At 36.7% G+C, this 23,052-nt stretch overlaps 1 protein-coding gene across 7 annotated transcripts in view; it reads right to left on the bottom strand.

Moving 5' to 3' along the window:
• Positions 1-23,052, bottom strand: part of MITF (melanocyte inducing transcription factor) — a 224,653-nt gene that overhangs the window by 91,793 nt on the left and 109,808 nt on the right. For 3 of the 7 annotated variants that reach the window (XM_074404542.1, XM_074404544.1, XM_074404543.1), the window contains exon 2: positions 6,451-13,037. The exons of the other annotated variants lie outside the window; for them this stretch is intronic. In XM_074404542.1, coding sequence (XP_074260643.1) covers positions 6,451-6,506 — 56 coding nt within the window. In that variant the 5' untranslated portion in view covers positions 6,507-13,037. The remainder of the gene's footprint in view (positions 1-6,450; positions 13,038-23,052) is intronic. 7 annotated transcript variants of the gene reach the window in all.

Here is a 23,052-nt window from a genome sequence, read left to right as displayed (position 1 = left end):
GCATGCTCCATGAAAATGCTTTTGAAAGGCCAGATGCTGCTAGACATGCAGTATATCATAGTGTCTGAAATGGACAATGTTCCTATCTCCAGAGCTTTGTACATTTCATGGTATACAAGGAGAAAAGCATTCTAAAAATTAAGAACCACCAATCACATATAAGTTAAAATCTGAGGTCTTTTCTTTCTAACACTGAGACTCCAATTTGCTGCTAAACATGGGAGATGTTTCATATTCATTTGGGATTCCCCACTTTTTTGTTTAAGCCGGACCTTCAGTAGGTACTAGGAAACACTAATCTCAATGAATGATTAGATAAAAATCAAAGAGAACCTTAAAAAGGTTCTCAATATATCAATACTCTCCAAAAATCCGTATCAAAATGACAACCTGGGTCCAGGAAGAAAAAATTAAAATATTTCTTTATATATATTTTATATATTTTTTTTAATTTTTGTACATGTGGTATAATATATTAGTAGTGTGGCACATGTATATAATTTAGAAATCAAATAAAAATGTGTTGAGGTTTTCTTGAAAAAAAATTAACTAGGAAAAAGGATTGAAAATGTTTAGAGACCTCTGTAATATATGAACAATGTTCTTCCAGGCAATTTTCATTAGCAGATTTTTTTAACTTTTTTTTTTAATTTTTTTTTTTTTTACCAAAGTGTTTCCCACTTCCATATACTGCAACTAAGAGGAATATCAAGCTCTTACTAAAAGATATTTTAAACCAAGGATATGACTTTTGCCATTTCCTCATTTTATGACCATGACTGATCTCCATTTTTCACAGATGCCACTATGGGTTGGCACACTCCTAACACTCAGTTCCTTTCAAAGAAATCACCTCTGAGAGCCAGACCACTGAAAAGTTATAAAGCAGATAAAGTTGAAGTGCCCCACACTCAAGTTTTCTGTTTTTCATATCCAGCTTCCTTCCACTAGACTGTACTATAGAATTCTTGCTTACTCTGTCCAACTATGGAATCCCATTCACATCTAACTGCCATGTTTTAAAGGGTTTTGAAAAATTCACCCCTGAAAGTAAGTAATATGGCATGGCAAGATGCTCCACTCAGAGTATTTTAAAAGAAAAAGCAATTTTGAAAAAATCCAACACAATGACAAACTAATGAAAGAATTCAGACATGAGTGTGAAAGCAATTGGAAGGAACTTTTTAAAAGTAGAAAGCCCTTCTATTTGTACTCAAATAATAGTCCCAATCACAGGGCATACTCTGGCTGTTTTTCTAGACAACATTATAACAGATCAGAGAATATTCAAAAGCCTTAGACCACCATCATTTAACAATTACTGCATGTCTAGGACACATCAACCAAGATGGAAAGTTTCCAACATTGTGCTGAAATCAAGACAAAAGTACAAACTGTGATCTAAGGAGCAGTGAATGGGTGCACCTGTCATGGTTTAATAGGCAACTTTACACATAGCAGTAATGATTTATGGTGGCAACATGGCATTTATAGCTGCCCAGCATCCTGTCCCACTTGTTTGGTAAACTACCTGATTTAACCTCGAAGAACCAGCCTCCTTCACTTTCAACTCATGAGGTCATGGTGTTGCCACTACCTCCAGACATGGAAGTATGACCTTGGCCAATCAGGAAATCCATCCTTCTGGTCAGAGATCAACTGAGAAATATGCTTGTGCCCCAAGATAATCCAGTAAGAGTCATCCTTATGTCTTTAACTGAAACTATTAGGTTAAAATGATTCTCTTTATACTAAGGTTTGACACACTGGTAGGATACAAATCTGGAATTTCCTGTATCTATCTGAGAAGAAAGGCAAACTGAAGGAAACAGTAACAAAAGAACAGAGGACTAAGGAGAAGGAAGAAGAAAGAGGGAGCCAATGTTTATATGGCATTGAGCACCTGCCATGATAGCCCTGGACTAACCCTGGACAGTGACTTTGTAAGGGCCAATCAAACTCTATTTTTGTTTAAGTCAGTTTGATGTACCTGCGATACTACAGCTGATTTTGTAACATTTTAAAAAATATCAGTAATACTGGGGAAAAAGTCAAAGTCTCAGCCTAAGACCTACAACTCAAGAAACCTAGCACCCATCTATTTTCCTATTTTCTCTTTGTTTTAGTTAGGCACACTCCCACCCACAACATTTCCAAGCTTTCCAGAGCTAGCCTGGCTACATGCTACGTTTTGCCAATGATATTTAAGTAAATAACAGAAGTGCCAATCACTCTGAAATGTTAGACACTCAGACTGCCATTTAAAAATGTATATCCATTTCTTAAGAATTTATTGTTGTGGTGAAACAGACTGACCTTTTTTTGCCTGATAATTTTTTATTAATTCAAATACAACTGACTATAGCAGCTGTACTATAGCATAACATACAGATCAAATTTATACATCTACATGATGGTTCTAGGTAAAGAAAAATAGGAAAGAACAAAGATCTTTTAAGAGTCTTCTAAGACAATCCCAAGAATGCCACTGAAACTGTTTTCTGGAGTTCTTGGTAAGAGCCCATTTCAAAATAACTTAAATTTTACATCTTAGGAGACTGTGGGATCCTCAGCTGGAGAAGGAGATGGGGTGGGAGGTATGGTGAGGTGGGTCATATGAAATGGAGGGCCCTCATATGACCCACCTCATAGTACCTCCCACAGGGGAGGCAGTTCCTATAGATTCAGCCTATTGGTTCCTTTCATTTATGATAAAGCAGTTGTGCTATACCCATAAAGAGCCATGGGCAGTTTTGGATAGATGTGTTTGTGTGGTTTCATAGCCCCTTTGGGGCTATGAGTAGTACTTTCCATTTGATTCCATCCAACATACTGAATTCAGTTTAAGAAAGGCTCTCCAGACCTCTGGCCAGGCTTACTGCAGGTGGGGAATGGAATGTGAATTTTCTCAGACATGGAGGAAAGTGTTCTGGCTTAAGAATGAGAGACGTACGTGGGCTCATGTCCCAGCTCGCCTGCTAAACAAACAGATAATCTTGAATGTTTTAGTATTCATTTCCAAACATGGCTGAGTATCAGAATCAGCTGCAGAAAATCTCCTTCGAATGATCCCCTTCTCCGAACCCTCTGCCACCATGTCTTCTGTTATCTGGCTGCACTGGCTGGAGCTTCAGAAGCCATCCTGAACCATAAGAATGAGGGCCAGACTTAGGAATGAAACTAGTATGTTCCTGGTCCTTCATGACCTGGTCCAATCTGCTCTAGGAGGGCAGAGATGTTTATATGTTTTATTCTCATATTATTTCCCCAGCACACAGAACCAAATAAATATTTGTTCAGGGGGTAAAGTTGGTGTCTCTCTCCTAACAAACACTCTACCTAATAGAATCAAATAATACTAGAACCCTTATTCAAACCATTTGCTTCAATAAGGGTGTCGAATAAGGGTGTCGGTACACCCTTATTCAAACCATTTGCTTCAATCATCCAGAGATGGAGAACTCTGGGCTCTGGGGATCTACTATAGTTCCTTAATTCTAAGAGGCACTTTCCCACCACATGTTAAGATTTCCCAAGTCAGAAGAGATTTTATAATCAATGAATATATTTATCCCCCAAATAGCTGTATTTTTTTTTTTTTTTTTGAGCTGAAGTCTTGCTCTTTCCCCCAGGCTGAAGTGTAGTGGTGCGATCTCAGCTCACTACAACCTCCGCCTCCCAGGTTCAAGCAATTCTCCTACTTCAGCCTCCTGAGTAGCTGGGATTACAGGTACATGCCACCATGCCTGGTTAATTTTTGTATTTTTAATAGAGACAGGGTTTCACCACGTTGGCCAGGATGGTCTTGAACTCCTGACCTCGTGATCCACCTGCTTCAGCCTCCCAAAGTGCTGGGATTACAGGCGTGAGCCACTGCGCCAAGCCAATAGCTGTCTTATAATCAATAGCGAATTGGACTTAGGGAAATACACCTGATAGACCAAACTCATGGCATCAGGACCAATCCTGGTCCCTCAAAAGCTCAAATGAGTAATGGTTTGATAATTCTGAAATCTGGTGATAGAAGAAACCCACTAGATAAAAAAGCAGAAGAAGAAATATTGATTCATTTAGAATCTTAAGTGAAAATCCACAGACCACAACATAATAGCATTAAGCCCTGAAGCCAGGATCCCTGGGTCAAAGTCCCAGCCTTGTCATTTCTTAGCTGTATGACTTGGGCATGATTTTTCACTTGTCCAAGCCTGTTTTCTCAGCTTCAAAATGGGGGTGGAAAGAAGTATCTTCCTCATAGAGCAGTTGTGAGAATTACATGTGTTAACACAAGAGCAACACTTAGCGTGGTTCCCTCAAACCATGTGAACAATAATGAGTAAAGGTGAGGCAATGAATTCTTCTAGACTGCATTTTAATTCCTGAAATGGTATCCTCTGAACATCTTTTTTTGTATGTTTTTGAGATGGAGTCTTGCTCTGTCCCCAAGGCTGGAGTGCAGTGAGCCAATCTCTGCCTCCCGGGTTCAAGTGATTCTCCTGCCTCAGTCTTCCAAGTAGCTGAGACTACAGGTGCATGCCACCACACCCAGCTAATTTTTTGAATTTTTAGTAGAGACTGAGTTTTGCTGTGTTAGCCAGGATAGTCTCCATTTCCTGACCTCGTGATCCACCTGCCTCAGCCTCCCAAAGTACTGGGATTACAGGCATGAGTCACCACGCCCAGCCTGAACATCTTAATATCTAAAACCAAGTGAAAGCTAACAAGTTACTTTCTAGGCAGCCAAAACTCTAGAATGCTGCCTTCTGCTATCATGTACTGTTTCTTTCCTAGAGGAAAACACAAAACAATTAATTCACAGTGTGTGCCCTACTAAAAGAACAGGCACAAAAAAGTTAATGAGCAATAACTCAGTGAACAAGTTTTGTCAAACATGCTTGCTAAGAATTTCATTCTGAGAGTGTATAAGGGAAGTATGCTTTTATGACAAATATTTTAGTTAACTAAAAAAATAAATTCAAAATTGAGAATTGATTTGGCTGTAAATTCAGGTGTGACATTACTACCATTTGCATGTTGCATAAGAATAGTAAGTTTCATTTGTTCATGCCATCCATTATTAATATTTAAAAAAAATAGTAAGTTATAGATTCTTGTAGAGAGTGAAGCACAAAAAGTAGACATCATCTCCCCAGCTATTATCTCATTTATAAGGCAAAAATTTACAACATTTCTAGAATACTGACATTTTAAATACATAATTATTTATACTTTGTTCATAAAATGCTCAAACATTTTGTAGAGGTAATTAACCTGTTCTAATGACATAAAGAATGAAAAAAATATAAGGTATCTATTAAAACAAACTACAGCAGAAATAAAAGCTCAAGAAATTAAAAATCATTTTTTAAAACTACCTTTTATAAAACCTTTTAAAGATGTATTTACTGAAAATGATGAACTTTAGCCCACACTTAAACTTATGGGAATTGTATATATATATTTAAGAATCAAATTCTAAATATAGGTCTGTTACATCTAGTATTTTTCCATTATTCTTGCTGTCTTTAAACACACCTTCACAAGCTGCTGAACATAATGCCTTTCTGACTTAATCAGAACCTCTCCCATGACCCAGGAACGTTCAGTAAATAATTATTAAGCTCCAGAAGTGGCTTTTGCATAAGTTGATTTGCTTGAATGCCTATTCACTTGGGGACACAGCTTTTAGTATTGTTTTCAAATCTTATCGCCTAACAGTGAAAGTAAATGTTAAAGGAGGTGGGGGGGAACTATCCTCTGTTTATTATTTCTCCATTTTAATATTTCCTTGAAATTGCCAGTTTTTAAACTTGTTCTACATTTACATGCCAGGCAGATAATTCTGATGTTTGGATGTCTGTCTTCTGCTCCAAGAGAAAAAAAATCAATATACAAGAATGCAAAGGAGATGTTCATTAATGCAACTGTTACCATTCCACAGTTCAGGAAAAAAAAAAAAAAAAAAAGGAGAAACCAAAAATTCAAAGTGTTTACAATGGGAGAGTTTTGACAAATGTTACTACTTATTAAGCACACTGTTTTCCTGAAGAAAATCCCGTTTTATTCATAGCAAAGCTGGGCTGCAGTCTATCTTGCAATCACAAATCAAGCTCTGCTCTAAGTCAGATTTTTCAAGCAGTCAGGGTATTTTTGTCATTATTAACTTAAGACCAGCATTCCATTTTAAAGGAGAGGGCAAAGATACTGGGCTAGCATTTCTATCTCCCACCCCCACCCCCACCCCCAAATTAGTTGTTATCCTTGTCATAGCCACCTACCAGAGGTTACAGCTGAAGCTGATTAAAGGCACAGTCAGAAGTAACAGCTTCAGTATTTTTAACTCACAATAAAACCTTCTTTTCCTCTATCCTCCCCATTAAAAAGAAAGAAAGAAAAAAAAACTGCTCCTGTTAAGTGGTCCCAGGATTATTTCCAGAATAAAACTTCACTTACAGATATAAGCTTTCAAAGGAGCATGGCATGAACATCTGAACTCTAAGCGCCTCCATCTTTTTTCCTTTAAGGTGTTCTGCAAGCCCTTGGCGAAGAGTGAAAGTCAAAGTTAGTTCTGGCACTGGCTGTGTCACTAGGGGTGGCTCCTGATAAGGCCCTGGAAACTCCAATCCAAACACAGCTCTGTGCTAGAACGGTGCCTGGTGTCTGTCTGCAATAGCAGACCTGTTTAATCCAGTACCTACTGTACCTGCAGGACAAAAATGCTGCCTCACACCACAAAAGGGGCTACTCCAGGACCCAGGCACAGCCAGGGAGGCAGCCCAGCAGTCAGGCGAGCACCTCCGGAAGCTTATTTAGTCTTACCCAGCTTGGGTGCTGGCTGAGGCTTGCAGAGGCTGCACATTATTAGAGAACTTAAAAGGAGAGGCAATTTCACATACCAGTGAATTTTTAACACTTAATGGAGTCACAGAATCTAGGAGGGAGGATTGTAGAACTGCTTGTGTCTCTTCTCAGTTTGGGAGATTTCGGGCATCATCTCATTACACAGTTCTAGGTGTTTTGCATCTGTGTACAGGCATTTTTGGAGCTTGATAACTGCATATGCCCTCCTTACTGACAAGCCAGACATCCAAAACAGCATTCCTTATCCTCAGACCCCAAGAACATTAGGAGGGTTGCCCTTGCCCGGTTCTGGTGGAAGTAAAACACAAACTGCTTCTAATTATGGCCACCCTCTTTCAGGACACACAAATCTTTAGGCCATAAACTGTTTATTCTTAGATTGTCATCCAATCCAATTCTGAACACATTGGTAGACAAGAAGAAAAAACAGCAATACATGTTCTCAAAAAACACTTTAAAATGCAGACATGACAACATCAATATTATTAAATATTTACGCAGCTTCTACAGGACTCAGCACACCAAAGATGCCCTGCAGAGTTATGAAAATATTGGATGTATGTTTCTCCCTACACACAATTCAAAGGTCACAACAAAGACATCTGATACTGACTAGCTGCATATTCTGGGCAAATTACTTCCCCTCTCTGTGCCTACATTGATCTCCATAATAAATTGTTGGAAAATAAAGCAACCTCTTTCAGCCAAAATCAAACTTAAATTACATGATATAATGAATGTATCTTTTTTTTTTTTTAACTTCCCTCTAATACTAGGAAATATCTAGCCAGGAGTATCAGCCAAACTATTCTGGTTCTGTTTATTCTCTGCTCATTTTATTCATTCTTTATTTCTTTTGTTCAATAAATACTTATGGAACACTGCCTGTATCCCAAGCATTGTGTAAATTCGTGGAGTTTACAGTCTAATGGGAAACACATCTTAAATAATCACATAAATATATAACGATCAATGTTGTAACTGCTGCAGAGAGGTGAAAAAGTTAAAATTTAAGTGTCAGAAAAGGCTTTCCTTAGGCAGGGACTTCTGGTCTGAGATCTGAGTTGGGGTGAGGAGGAGTATAGTAGAAAAGCTTTCCAAGTAGCAGTAACAACATGTGTAAAAACCATGAGGTGGGAAGTTGGCAGGCAGACTCACAATCACTGAAGGACATAGAATGAGGGAAAAACATGGTGCCCATGAGATCTACACAGTGACCAGGGCCAGACAATGAAAGATCTGGTAGGCTAGGGAAAGGTCACTGATTCTGTTTCAAGATGAACAAGAAACCACTGAGAGACGGCAAGCAGGGGAGTGATGAGCTCAGATTTGAGTTTTTAGAAAGATCTCACTGGCTGCTATGTTGACAGCCAACTGGAAGACTGGCAGAGTTAGCTACTGCAATAGTCCTGGTAGGAGGTCATGACAGCTCATGGGAAGGGGAGAGGTGCAAAATGGAGGAAAGTGGGCAGCCTGCTCATAAAATAAGGAACAAAAACATAGGATTAGAGGAGAAAATTCCTCAACAGCAGTCACTGAACACTTTCTATATGCCAGGTACTGTGCTGGGTACTGCGGTAAATAGATGACTAAGATGCTACACTATTTCTCTTACTAATCTATCCCACCTCGCTTCTCCTGTCTCTAGCACAGTTTGGCATGAAAATCAAGAACGTGGATTCTGATGTTGACTTATCCAGGTTCAGATTCCACCAATTACTAATTATATGACTTTGTACAAATTTACTAAACTTCCTGGGTCCCAGTTCTTTCATCTGAGAAAGGAGAAATGATAAGTGACTACCCATAGGTTACTGTTGGAACTGAAACAGATAACAAATAATGTGTTCAGCATAATCTCTGATGCATTACAAATGCTCAATTTTTTAAATAGCTCTTAGAGTTACAATCATGGTTAGTGCTACCTTTCCTGGGCTAATACTGACCAATCTAGAGAACTAAGGGAAATGGGACAGAGTGTAAAATAAATAAATAAATAAATAAAAAATAAAATAAAATAAACAAAGAAAGAAAGAAAAATCAAGAAAGTGGAAGAGCAAGGAAAAAAAGAAAGAATAGGGAATAACCATATCAGAAACTTTAAGGGATTGTTTTCTAAAAAATTAACCCAGGGACAGTGGCACATGCCTGTAGCCCTAGCTACTTAGAGGAGGCTAAGGTGGGAGGTTTGCTTAAGCCCAGGAGTTCAAGACCAGCCTGGACAACAGAGTGAGACCCCATCTCTTAAAAATAAATTTTAATGGAATAAAATAAATAAAAGTTCAAGCCAGATTGTCTCTCTCACCTTACACACTATTTAGAGCCAAGTAAAGCTACAAGGCACTCGGGTACATTTTAGAACTGAAACTCTGATTTATTACATGCTCACACACAGGGAAAATCCACACCCTCCATGAGTTCTCAAATGTTGACCACAAAACCAATGGTATCAATTCCAGCCATTCCCAAAGGGGACACAATGTGGTGCCAAATGTTCCCCTGGTAGGTTCAGCCAATAATATCACCTGACTTTTTTATGCTGGACAATCCACCACCTCAAGAAATATTTCCATTTATAATTTATACAAGTACTTTAGAAATAATCTAGCTTATATTACAGTTTGCAGGCAATCTTGGATACAGCAATGAAATGTCTACCAGCAAATGGACCAAAGCTTGCCTTAAATATGAACACATACCACTATATACAAAATTCATAAAACGTTACATGCATTTCCCAGCACTAAAGTACTACCTCTCAACTCATCATCCAAATTGACCAACACATATCTTCTGGATGTCAAGAACCATGTCTATTTGGTTTACTATTGTATCCCTAGAACCCAGTAGAATATACAGTCTATGGCTTGATGAATATCTTTAAAATGAATCAATGAAATGTGTAAGCAACTGTCCTGGGTACATTTGTACTATTCAGATGTATTTCCTAAGTTTGTATATATATGTATATGCAAATGAACACACACACATACAGAGGGAAAGAGAGAGAGAGAGACCCAAGTTTAAACACAAACAGAATCTGTAGTGAAGTTGAGGAGGAAAAAATAATACCAAAAAAATTAAGCACAGAATGTGAATAAAGACATCACCTGTACTCTAACACTTCTGAAATAGTAAGTACTACTCTTTGCCCTGAATTGTAGTAAATCAACTACAGTCATCAGAATTCTTACTGACCCTTTAAAAGCTGAGCCTTAACTAAAATGGGATTTAAAATAATCAACCATCCAAGTGACAGCCAACTTTTTCCTTGGGGGCTAAAGTGGGTTTCAGAATCTTTTTGGAAGGAAAAATTCAATCACTACTTTGAATGGGTTAGGGAAGAGATAAGGAATTTCACTTGTGATTCTGTCTAAAACTTAGCCGAAGAAAAGTCATCCTACTGTTTTATCACAGCTCAGAATTTTTATTTTATTTAGGCAGTAAATGTTTTATTGCCTACCCCAAGCACACCATATTTTCTTGTGTTCTTTCTTTTGATAGTCATTGTTACTCATGCTTCTACTCACCAGCCCCACAATAGTTAACACTTGAGAGCTTACTATGTGCCAGATCCTTTATTGGCCCAAGAACTACAAAAAATTTAGGAAGCATCTATTTGGTCCTGAAATGTTTCATTTTGATCCCAGTCAATGGTTCTCAAACCTGTCTTCCTATCAGAAACATCTGAGGAGCCTTCTCCTTACCCCACCTTCTTAAAATAAATTCAGGAGATTTAAAAAGTATTAAGGTCAAGGATCTTTCCCCAAACAGATAAGTGAGTGAGATTCTGCAGGTTTGGAATTCTTTGTTTTTTAAAAATGATTCTCATAAGGGTCTAAAGTGAAGTCAAGTATAGAAACCACTAATATATAATATAACATTATAATATATATAGCTATATATAATATTATCTATGTAAATGTCCTCTTAAGAGAAGGCTCCTCAAGAATAAAAGTTCCTTTTACTTGTTGAAGGAAGAAGTTACTCATACATTTTAATTTTTTAAAATATCCATGTGGAATGTTCAATTAAAGCCTTATTGTGGGATAATTAAAGAGTTTCATCAAAGTAGTAATGAAACTCACAAAGTACTGTCAACAGTAACGCACAGATCTCTTCTCCACATGCCATTACACTCATGTTCTGGGAAAAGTCAGATGCCACTGAAAGGCCCTTCAATCCAAACATGTATTGGTTTGCCCAGTGTGTGTGTGTGAGAGGCACTGTTCTCAGTGCCGTCGGAAAGACAAGGATGAAGATGCAAGAGGCTCTGCTTTCCAGGGGTTCACTCCAGAGAAACCCAAGACTCACATGCACACGCCCATGGGAAGAGTGTGCAGGGAGGACAGAATGCTAAAACCCTCTTCTTCCTCTGAGATTCCTTCCCTGAGTTGGCCCCTCCTGATTCAGCAGATGAAGTTTTGCAGGTCTTACCTTTTTCCCTCAGAGAGGTCTTCACATACCATCCTTCCTAAAGCAGAAACATTTACTTTTGTTTTGTGCTCTTGCAGCAAGGTTCTTGCTTTTATAGCCCTTAATCCGCCTTGTAATCCTTTTATCTATTTTTCTTATGTTCTTAAGGGCAGGGTCCTTTGTACTTATCTTGTACTCAGTGCCTGATATATAGTAAGTACTCAAATATTTGCTGGATAGATGGACAGATGGATGGATAGAAGGAAAGAAGAATGGATGAATGACTGACAAAAACAAAAAAAGATCAGGTAAGGAAGGATCTTTGAAGTACAATTTGAGGATGGCATTTAATTATGAAGAAAGTCAGTAGGTACAAATGGAATATATAACTATGTACTCTTTATTTGCAAGCTTTTAGTGGCTGAGTACAACTCATTTTCATGGATAAAGTATTGGGGTCTAAATTTTCAAGGAACTGGTCCAGCAGTTCTAATGTGAAATCATCACAGCATGACTGAAGAAAAATTTTAATGACTACCTACTTACAGAAATAACTGTGCAGCAGCACTCACGTTTATCTCTTTCATCTTGTTTCTATTTTTTTCTCCAACCAAGAACAGATCTGCCTATAACAGTGATATTACAGCATCCTCTCAAAGACAGTTCATTGTACCTGGCACCCAAAGAAACCCTTCCAGGTTAAAAAGGAAAATAAAGAAGGGACTAAGGTGACCACATGCAAACCTGACTGGGATGCAGCCCAACATTATTAAAGAACTGTTACGATGCTTATACAAACACCCAGAAGGAAAAATGAAATGTTTTGAAAAACTGTTTCAAGCAATCTGTCCTAGGGATAAAAATAAAATCTACAAAGAGGCATCTCAAATTCTGTCTAAAGTGGAGTTTTAATCAATTAATGAAGAAAAACATATAAAATATTAGTTTGACTCTTTCATTTACTATAATAATCAATACAACAGATTAATCCCTTACCTTAAACTCCTTGATATTCTCTCAGAGTTCATTTCAAAAGAAATACTTGTTCCTGCATTAAAGGTTATTTAGAGGCCTTCGTTTATTATCTATAAATGGCAGCCAGTATTTGCAATAAGAAAACTACAATCTATAATATAAACGGAGTAGGTGAGACAACACAAAGTGGGAGAGAACACACTGATGAAATTATGCTGCTTTGATAATATTTTAAAACGAGAAATTTAGTAAAAATGCGATTTACTATCTTGTCAAGGTAAATAAACACGAAAAGATAAGGCCGTCGCCACTGTGGGGGGCAAAATCATTCACAAAATGACTTTACAATAAATAAAATTGTCCACATAAGGATCTGAAAATCACGGTGTTTTTCTCTCAATTTATGGGTTAACATTTTATTCATTTAAAAAGAAAAATGTGGACATCTTTTTGACTGTAACTTTTTTTATGTTATGAAATATTGAAGGGCAATAAGAATATAAATGTCTCTGCCTATCTTTTAAGGGTGTTGTGGATTGAAACAGGAGAGTGCACCACCATCATCTTCATTTACAATATCAGTTTCTTCTTCCAACCAGGAGTCAAGATATTACAATATTTTAAAGCAGCATGCAATTCAGTTGCAGAAATGGCCTCCATGGACTACCTTAGCTAAGCTGACAACTGCTGAGATGAACTCACCCGTCCCTTGATTTCATCTCATGAGGAGATCCCAGCACATCAGCAGTTCCACAGATCATCTAAGTCCTTTCTGGTCTAAGGAGAAGCTAAAAGAAGGGATTGAGATAAAGAAAACAGGGATACTCTGTCATCTAGATTTTGTAGTCTATTCATACAAATTAAATGTTTGTATTCCAAGAAGTGAGCAGAAGGTAGAGACATTGTTTCTTGCAGACAATGATGCCACTGTGGAAGGTAGTATGGAAGTCACTGATGTGTAAAAACTCCAATTTGTATAAGATGTGGGAAGGATCCAGGGCACTGGTTTCAACCTGTGGGCAGCAAACTTCTGAGTGGTCTACTATTTAGTAAACATGTCACTCCTATGGATATAAACTTGGCACCATTTGTCCATCTAGAGACAGGATAGTATGGTGACTCAATGCAGACACACACATTACCCTTCATATCCTAGCTTTACTCTGGGTAAGGCATTCAACTTATGAGTCTCAAGATCTGCATCTATAAAACGGGAATATTAACACTACCTATTTCATAGGCTAATATTATGATTAAATGAGATAAAGTATGTAAAGTACTTAATATGCAACAAGAAAAATAGCACTCAATGAATGCGACACAAGAAATGAGGACTCTATTTCAAAACATTATTAGGTAATGAAAAGTCAACCTTTAGAGCCTCAAAGAACTATAAATTCTAGGGCAAATAGAAGTTATTATTTGAAGACAATGCTTAAGGTAGTTTTGAATTTTGATATCTTAAGAGGTAGTAAATATTCAAAATACATGTAAGTTCATTCAGGAAAGTTATAGATAAGTTTGTGACTAATATATTTATAATGCATAACTAAAGACTTAAATATTGGCGGTATCTGCAACTTCTAATAGCAGACAACAAACTATGCCTTTTCAGTGATTGCCTTAGCTACAAGCCAAATTCTGCTCTAGGAAACCTTCTGCTCTTATTCAGTGTACCAATTATAAAATATAAATTATAATTTTAATTTATATTTTTCTATGTAAACATACCCAGGAATCACATAGGAAGTCATGTATTTAAATAAGTAAAACTATAAAAAGTCAAACCTCTTTATGCTAAATAAATCACCTTATGTTAAATTTGTGCTAACAGTCAAATTTTCCAAACTTTTAAAGCATCTCAAAACTTAACTCTCATACTAATGACATCCTGTGTCAGTTATGCTGAGCAAACAGGATTTAAAATGAGAAAAATAATATTTGCACAAAAATCCTTCCTGTTGATTAATCATAATAAACTCAAATCAATCATAATAAACTCAATACACATTAGTTTTCTGCATCTAATTGACACTCTAGGAAGTCTTACTTATAATCAAAGTGTATATTAATGTTGATAGTAAAATATTCAAATAACCAATATTTTAAATATAGTCTGTATAATTCCAAGGAATACTACCATGAAATAGTATAAAAGAAAAATTAAATCGTTACTTAAAAATTGTCATGTGTTCTTAAAAAAAGAAATGCCTAAAAAAGCTACTAAATTCTCCCCTTAACATTTACTATGTGTGCCAGATATTACAAGCAAGGCTGGTAATACAGACATAGACGATAACATAAACCCTAATTCAAGCATATCTTCCTCCTAATATCAAATAATATTGGTTCATTTTTAAAGGATATTAACAAAATCATGAATAAAAGCAGGAAGAGTCAAAATTATTAAAATTCATTCACTAAAGAAATATTTATTGAGTACCTACTATGCCCCAGGCACTGTTCAACAAGCTTGAGATATATAAATGGCATATAATAATTAAGAGAAAAATGTTTTGGGGTAACTCTGAATGCTCAAATTATTTATTAATTTAAACAAACAATGTGAAAATTGCATGCATTTGCAACCTGTAAACACCATCCACAATGATATTACCATTAACAAAGATGTTTGGTTTCTACATTTGATCTAGGATCATTGCATTTTCATTTCTTAGTGTTCTGGGCAAGAAATTTGAAAATTTGAAAAAAAACAATGAGATCATGTCTCTGCCTTATGTGAAAAAAAGAGGAGGGAGGAGAGAAAGGACATGAAGAATTCTTTATCATATTGTCACACTGACAACTGTACATCATATTTGCATATCATAACTCATGTTTAGTATTAAATAAATCTTCTTTTTTATTTAAAGAAACACACTGAGGGGCAGGGAGTGAGATGAGTATCTTACCCAAAATCAAGAGGTTAATGTGCCACAGATCTGGAGTTTGAAACTCCAGAACCCACACTTTCCTCTCTATGGTTCTCTGTTCCAAGTTTTTGTAATCTACCCAATGAGCACAAAAAGCAAATTAATTCTAAAATTAGAACCTTGGACTAGATTTGCCTCTTTACTTGTCTGTACCCCACACTAGATTCTGAATTCCCTAAAGGCATGAACTATGTTTGTTTAGGTTACTGCTTCATTCTTTCACCACATATAATTCCAGACACAGAGAAGGCACTCAATAACTATTCATCAATAGGTTAAATAATTAATTAATTGACCATAATGGTTTTTCTTGGCCACCTCTAACCATGATCTGACTTTAAAAAAAAAGAGAGAGAGAGAGAGAAAGAATGAAGCAGAATATTTATACAAGCATGAATTCAATTAATGGCATTTATTAGAAAGAAACAATGTTTGTCCTCAAATAACTTCATCTGGTTAGAAAAGAGACTAAGAAAATATGAGATTACAAGAAAGAAAAAAAAAGTAACCCAACATATCAGCACAATTTATACTTCTTGATAGAAGAAGAAAGTTCTCAAAAAAGGAAATGATTATTCAAAAAGGCTTTGTAGGGGAAACAAAGTCTGGAAATTTGGGGGAAAATGATTGGCTTCCTTTGAGAAACATGGCACATCTTAAGCAAAGTTTCCGAAAGTATGGAATACAAGATGATCTCAAATCAAGACACATAGACTTCACATTAAATAACCATGGAATTACACAGTGAGAAGGGCCCTTTCAAATTTCTTTCATCTAAGGGAAGTCTCTGTTTGATGCTAATATGTCTTCAATCTCTCAACACTTGCCCTTTGTTCCCAATAAAACTCAGACCTCAGATGCCCGCCAGTCCAGACAACATACCTAGCAAGAATCTAACAAATTTCTTTCCGTTTCATTGCATTGATTTTAATGCATATTTCCATTTGTGTATTATATTCCATGTATTATAACATTTCCTTTAAAACATATAATATTTTAAGTTCCATGTGGTTTTTGCAAACAAAAGTAATGAAGTTAGCATGGGAATAGCTAAAATTCAGGAAACATTGATTGAGAGACATAAAGAATGTGCCAGAAACCTTCAGTGGAAACAAGATTAAACAGAGCCCCAAAATAGTGGCCCACTCTATTGTGATGAGAGGTTAATAGCTACAAAGAATTTCAGTCTGATAAAGAAAACCATGTAGAGTTCTAAAATCATAGTAAGTGTGAGCTCAGCCCTAACTGTGGGAAGTGAGCATGACTCTCAGATATGATTCCATACAGGAAAAGTGGGAAGCTGGCCAAGTCAGAGTGAGAATATCACAATGGAAGTGACACGCTGTGTTTGTTGATAGTGCCTGTAAATAAGACCTCTGCCCGGGGGGCGGGGAACAAGGCTGTCAGAATAAAATGTCAGGCATGCTAGAGGTTGATGCTTCAATATATAAAGATCTCTCCTCTAATGCTGTGAAGGTCACTCTGGCCTGAGTTATCTCCTGGAACATAAATTTAGTTTACAGTCCAGTTTTGTTTTGGTTATCTAATTTCATAATGAAGTACCAAAAGAGATTCCTAGTACAATTTTTTCCCCCCAGTACTAGCTATATAGTACTTCATACACTAGATGGAGCCAGCTTTATAATGCTTTGGGATTCATGAGCAGGTTTTGTGTTGTACTTGGAAAAAAAAAAAAAATCCTTACACAAAGTTATGAGAGAGCTGTGCGCTAACTAAATGTACTTTAAATGTTTTAAATTTTCATTTTAGAGGTAAAAAGGCCCTATCATTTTAGCATTTTCCATAACTCTTAAACTTAAATTAATATCAAAGTATCAATAATACTATAAAATGTATATTTCAAATATGTATACCTTATAATTCATTGGTATTTAACTTCTTTATTAACATGTATTTATTATTACAGCTTTCTAAACTAATTTCAAAAAGATGTGCTTTCTTTTTTTCTTTTCATTTTCCTTTGTTTTTCTTGTTTGCTTATGGAAAATGGAAGCAATTTTTAAATGCAATGCAATGAGCATTTAAAAATTGCTTCCATTTCCCATAAGCAAACAAGAAAAAAAAAGAAAATTGTCAGTTTAGAAAGCTATAATAATAAATATATGTTAATAAAGAAGTTAAATACCAATGAGTTATAAGGTATACACCAGGGAGGTGGTGGAGGTTGCAGTGAACCCAGATTGCACCACTGCACCTTCCTGACACCTTACACTAAAATTAATGCCTTCCTGACACCTTACACTAAAATTAACTCCAGATGGATTAAAGACTTAAACATAAGACTTAGCACCATGAAAACCCTAGAAGAAAGCCTAGGCAAAACCATTCAGGACATAGGCATAGGCAAGGACTTCATGACTAAAACACCAAAAGCACTGGCAACAAAAGCCAAAATAGACAAATGAGATCTAATTAAACTCCAGAGCTTCTGCATAGCAAAAAAAAAAAAAAAAAAAAAAAAAAAAAAAAAAAAAAAAAAAAAAAAAAAAAACAATCATTAGAGTGAACCAGCAACCAAGAGAATGGGAAAAAAAATTTTGCAATCTACCCATCTGACAAAGGGCTAATATCCAGAAGCTACAAAGAACTAAAACAGATTTAAAAGAAAAAAACAAACCCATTTAAAAGTCGGTGAAAGACATGAACAGACATTTTTCAAAAGAAGACATATATGAGGCCAAAAAGCATATGAAAAAAATGCTCATCATCACTGGTCATTAGAGAAATGCAAATCAAAACCACATTAAGATACCATCTCACGCCAGTTAGAATGGCGATCATTAAAAAATTTGGAGACAACAGATGCTGGAGAGAACGTGGAGAAATATGAACACTTTTACACTGTTGGTGGGAGTGTAAATTAGTTCAACCATTGTGGAAAACAGTGTGGCAATTCCTCAAGGACCTAGAAACAGAAATTCCATTTACCCAGCAATACCATTACTGAGTATATATCCAAAGGATTATAAATCGTTCAATTATAAAGACACATGCACACATACATTCACTGCAGCACTGTTTACAATAGCAAAGATCTGGAATCAACCCAAATGCCCATCGATGACAGACTGGGCAAGGAAAATGTGGCACATATACACCATGGAATACTATCCAGCCATAAAAAAACAATGAGTTTGTGTCCCTTGTAGGGACATGGATAAACCTGGAAACTATCATTCTCAGCAAACTGACACAAGAACAGAAAATCAAACACTGCATGTTCTCACTCATAGGTGGGTATTGAACAATGAGAATACATGGACACAGGGAGGGGAGCATCACACACCGGGGTCTGTTGGGGGGAAATAGGGAAGGGACATTGTGGGGTAGGGAGGTTGAGGAGGGATAACATGGGGGAAAATGCCAGATGTAGGTGACAGGGGGATGGAGGCAGCAAACATTGCCATGTACGTACGTATGCAACAATCCTGAAAGTTCTGCACATGTACCCCAGAACCTGAAGTGCAATAAAATGTATATATGTATTTATAAAATAAATAAATAAACTGAGGAATAATATTGGCACAATGCCTCAGTACACATCAGTGAACATGAGTGGTATGTCTCCACATGGATAAAATCGAGACAGATGTGGAATGAAAAAAGAAATCACATAGAATCCTGCCTTATGACCTCATTTATTTAAAGTTCAATGTATAGTTTAGAGATGTAGTCATATATGCCAAAACTATAACAAAAATCAAAGGAGTGATTAGAACAAAAAGAAAGATAGTTAACTTGGTAAGGCATATAAGAGGAGAATACCTCAAAGATGAGGCTTCCCCCCGCCAGAGGCTTCTATTTATTTATGACATGGAGTATTTCTCTGTCACCAGGCTGATGTGCAGTAGCATGATCTATGCTCACTGCAACCTCTGCCTCCCGGGTTCAAGTAATTCCCCTGCTTCAGCCTCCTGAGTAGCTGGGACTACAGGCATGCGCCACCACCCCTGGCTTATATTTTGTACTTTAGTAGAGATGGGGTTTTACCATGCTGGCCAGGATGGTCTCAATCTCATCATCCCATGATCCACCCACCTTGGCCTCCCAAAGTGCTGGAATTATAGGCATGAGCCACTGTGTCCGACCCAGGTGCCTTTTTTCTAAGATGAATAGTGGGCACATGGTTATTCATTTTATTGGTCTTTACTAAACCCACAGGTTTTAGTTTCTATGCATATGATATATTTAATGATAATAATATTGAATATTGTTAGTAATGAAAAAGTTTAAAAAAAAGGCATGTAGGGAAGAAAGAAATAGAGACAAGAAGTATAAATTACTCTTTAAAGGTATTAAGAAAAATAGTAGTGAATTTTGACATAATGGGCTAATGTATCACCACGGTCAGAGGTATCTCTTACTCTTCCTTCCCTTTAACCCTCTACGGAACAGTCACTTGCCACATTTTATCTATCAACCACCATCTCTGTCCTCACAGATATTCTGACATAGTTAAACTCTGGCCTGGACTACTAAGTTGTCCTGACAACTCCCCCTAAAACATTATACACCTACTACTAGATAACCCTTCCTAAAGCATAATTTTGATGTTTTCAGGCAACTATTGTCACAATATTAATGGTTCATCACTGTACAATTGTTGAATTTTTGAAAATGTTTTATTTAGACTAGCAATCAAGTAGCAACTTATCTTTCTGGACTTATCTATTGTAATGATTCAAACCAATATAAACAACTTACTCATTCTCTAACTCTAGCTGTACACTCTTGCTTAGGGTGTTCTCTTGCCTGGAGTACTCTTCATGCACCATCCCTATCAAAAAACACTAAGTATTCTTCAGTGAAATGAAAGGGAGATGTATTACCAAATGTTGGTGAGGAACAGAGCAACTGGAAAACTCAGATGCTGCTGAGGGTGTAAATTCATAGAAAGACTTTTGGAAAATGGTTTGCAGTATCTACAAAAAGCTGAACATATGCATGCCTCACAACCCAGTAATTCCATTTCTTAGTGCATACCAGACATAAATGTCTATGTGTGTTCACCAAAAAGCATATAGCAATAATGTTCATTGCAACACTGCTCATAATAGTGCAGAACTATAGGCAAGCCAAATGCCCATCAACAGTAGAATGGATAAAGGGTGACGTAATCATACAAAAGAATATTCTATGAGAATGAACTGCTACATACAAACAAGGGATGACTCTCACGTACATGATGTTAAGCGAAAAAATCCATATGTGAGAGTACATGCTGTGTGAGTTCATTTGTATGGCGTTAAATAAACTCAGACATGATTAATCCATGGTGTTAGAAGTCAGGATAGTGATTATACTCAGAAGAGGGGTTGACTAGGAGAAGGCACAAGGGTGCTAGTGAGGCTCTATCTCAGAGATAGGCTGCTGGTTATCTGGTGAAAATTCATCGGGCAGTGCATGTAAGATGTGCATACTTTTCTGTGGGAATATTGTATTTCAATTAAAAGTTTACTAAAAAATACTTCAAAAATCTACCTATTCTTTAAGATTAATCCTTGACAAACCTTCCTCACTGTCTTAGCAATCTTCCTTGATCCCACTAGATGCCTCTTTCTCCTCTTATGTCCCATAATATAATTATAACCTTAAACTTACCTTAAAATTGTTTGTATATGTTTGCCAAAAGAGATGGTTACATAACTGAGTGCATGGATCAGTATTTCCTTTAGGATTTCCCAACCCAAAAAGCACTGCACTATAGCAGTTCATCAGAGTTTTAAGTTAAATTTATGGAATTTAAATGACATATATTACCCTTTCAAAGCAACATTTCTTTGTGAGCATGTGAGCATATCGGGTAAAGCCTATCATTTCCTTTTTAATTCTTTTATTTTTATTTATATACATAAAAATTCACCTCCTAAGTTTTGAAATGCACAAAGCCATATCACCACCACCACAATCAAGATACAGAACAGTTCCATCACCTCAAAATACTCTTTTGTGCTATTACTTTGTAGTCAAAACAGCTGCCATCTCCAATTCCCAGAAACCACCTATGAGTTTTCTGTTCATATGTTTTACCTTTTTGAGGATGTCATATAAATGGAATCATATAGCGTTTAGGCTTTTGAGTCTGATTTTTGTCCCTTAGCAAGTGCATTTAGCATTCATCCATGCTGCTACAGGTATCAGTAACTTGTTCCTTTCTATCACTAATTAGTAATCCATTGTATGGATGAACCACAGCTTATTTATCCTTTCACTAGTATGAAGACATTCAGGCTGTTTCCAGTTTAGGGTGACTATGAAAAAAAGGTGCTACTCATCTTTAATATTTACCAAAGAAAGAAAATTTGCAAGTGGCTGAGACTAGGTCACAGTTACCAATAACAAAAAGAGACAGTACATACTTAAAAGAAACCTATGAGAAAAGTATAAGTCAACAATATTCCTCCTACATCAATAAAATCCAACTCATAACATATTTTCTGTAAAGAGATTTTAAACCACCTTTTCTATAGTTGGTACACATTAATGAGCCACAGTTAAGAAGTATCCAACTAAAGCATCTTTCTAAAGGTTCCTTCTTGCTAATGTGACCCCAGTGACCAGGCTATTATAAATAATGTTTATGTCTTGATCCATGTGTAACTATTCATCATTGCTGTGTAAATCAGCAATGATGCCCGACCAGCCTCCGCCTTTCATCTGACCTACTATGCTCATTTGTGATGCACAGAGAAGGTGGCAAGTGATGGGCCCAGCACTTGGGGGCTCCATGAGCATGTGAAGAAACAGGCTGCTTAGATGATTATGCAGAGGGGGTGGCCACAGCTGCACTTATTTCTGTTGATTTAAACACAAAACAACATATGTCCAAATCCTCGGGGGCAGAGTATCACAAAATTTCCATTAGCTGGCATTTTGAGTGTCTGTCTGGGGAGCCTGAGCCAATGTCTGTCCAGGGTCAAGGCCACAGGGAATGGAAATGCCCAAGAAAAACATTTTAGGGAGGTAGCTGCCTTGCACCTGGCACCATGGGTAATGACAGCACATCGGTTATCAGTCTTCAAGACTCGAAAGCAGCATGCAAACAATTTTTGCTTTGCAAGTTTTTGTTTCTCTGCAATAGTCACTAAGAAAATCATGAGAGCCTCATTTTTTGATCCCCTTTCAAAAGGTTCTCAAGTAATAATAATAATAATAGCAGCTAATTATGGAAGGTATACTATGTATTCCCATGCTAAGTATTTCACATGCATTACCTTATTTTAATCTTTAATAACAACCTTCTACCTTTAATATTATTATAGTATCCCTTTTACCAATGAGACTTTGAGAGACTGTATCACTTGAGAAAAAGTTTGCAAAGAAGGAATTCAAGCCAAGGCACAGCTGGAATCCAGATCCTATCTTCTTAAGCCACAGGCTATACCACCTCCTTGTCCAACTAGTAACTACATTCATTCAACCAAACACTCCAGAAATATTATACTCTTATATCCATCCAGGGAAATAGGCATAAATAAGATATGCTCCTTTCCTCTGAGTGCTCATTACTTATGAGAGAGTGGGGAATCCTATAAACAATAATACCTTAATCGTTTTGTTGAAATACTTTTCTGAGATTCATATGGAAACTACAGACTCCAAAGAAAATTCATACAGGCATAGACACACCAAAAAACTCGATTGACTGTTCAGACTATAGGTTAAGAATCCCTGAAATACTTAAGTAGCTGACTACAAATTGCACAGAGTTTTGATTAAGATAAGAACAAAATATTATGAGAATTCAAAGGAGAGACCCCAGGGTAAAAAAAAGTCCTGAAGATTGAGAGGTTTAAGCCAGGCAAAGAAACGGGGATGGTGGACCTTCAGTGAAGAGGTGCATGCTAGG

Source organism: Saimiri boliviensis, chromosome 8 (assembly GCF_048565385.1).
Source record: "Saimiri boliviensis isolate mSaiBol1 chromosome 8, mSaiBol1.pri, whole genome shotgun sequence".
Lineage (NCBI taxonomy): Eukaryota > Metazoa > Chordata > Mammalia > Primates > Cebidae > Saimiri > Saimiri boliviensis.
Note: the sequence above shows the minus strand (reverse complement) of the source record. Positions and strands in the feature narration are given on the sequence as shown.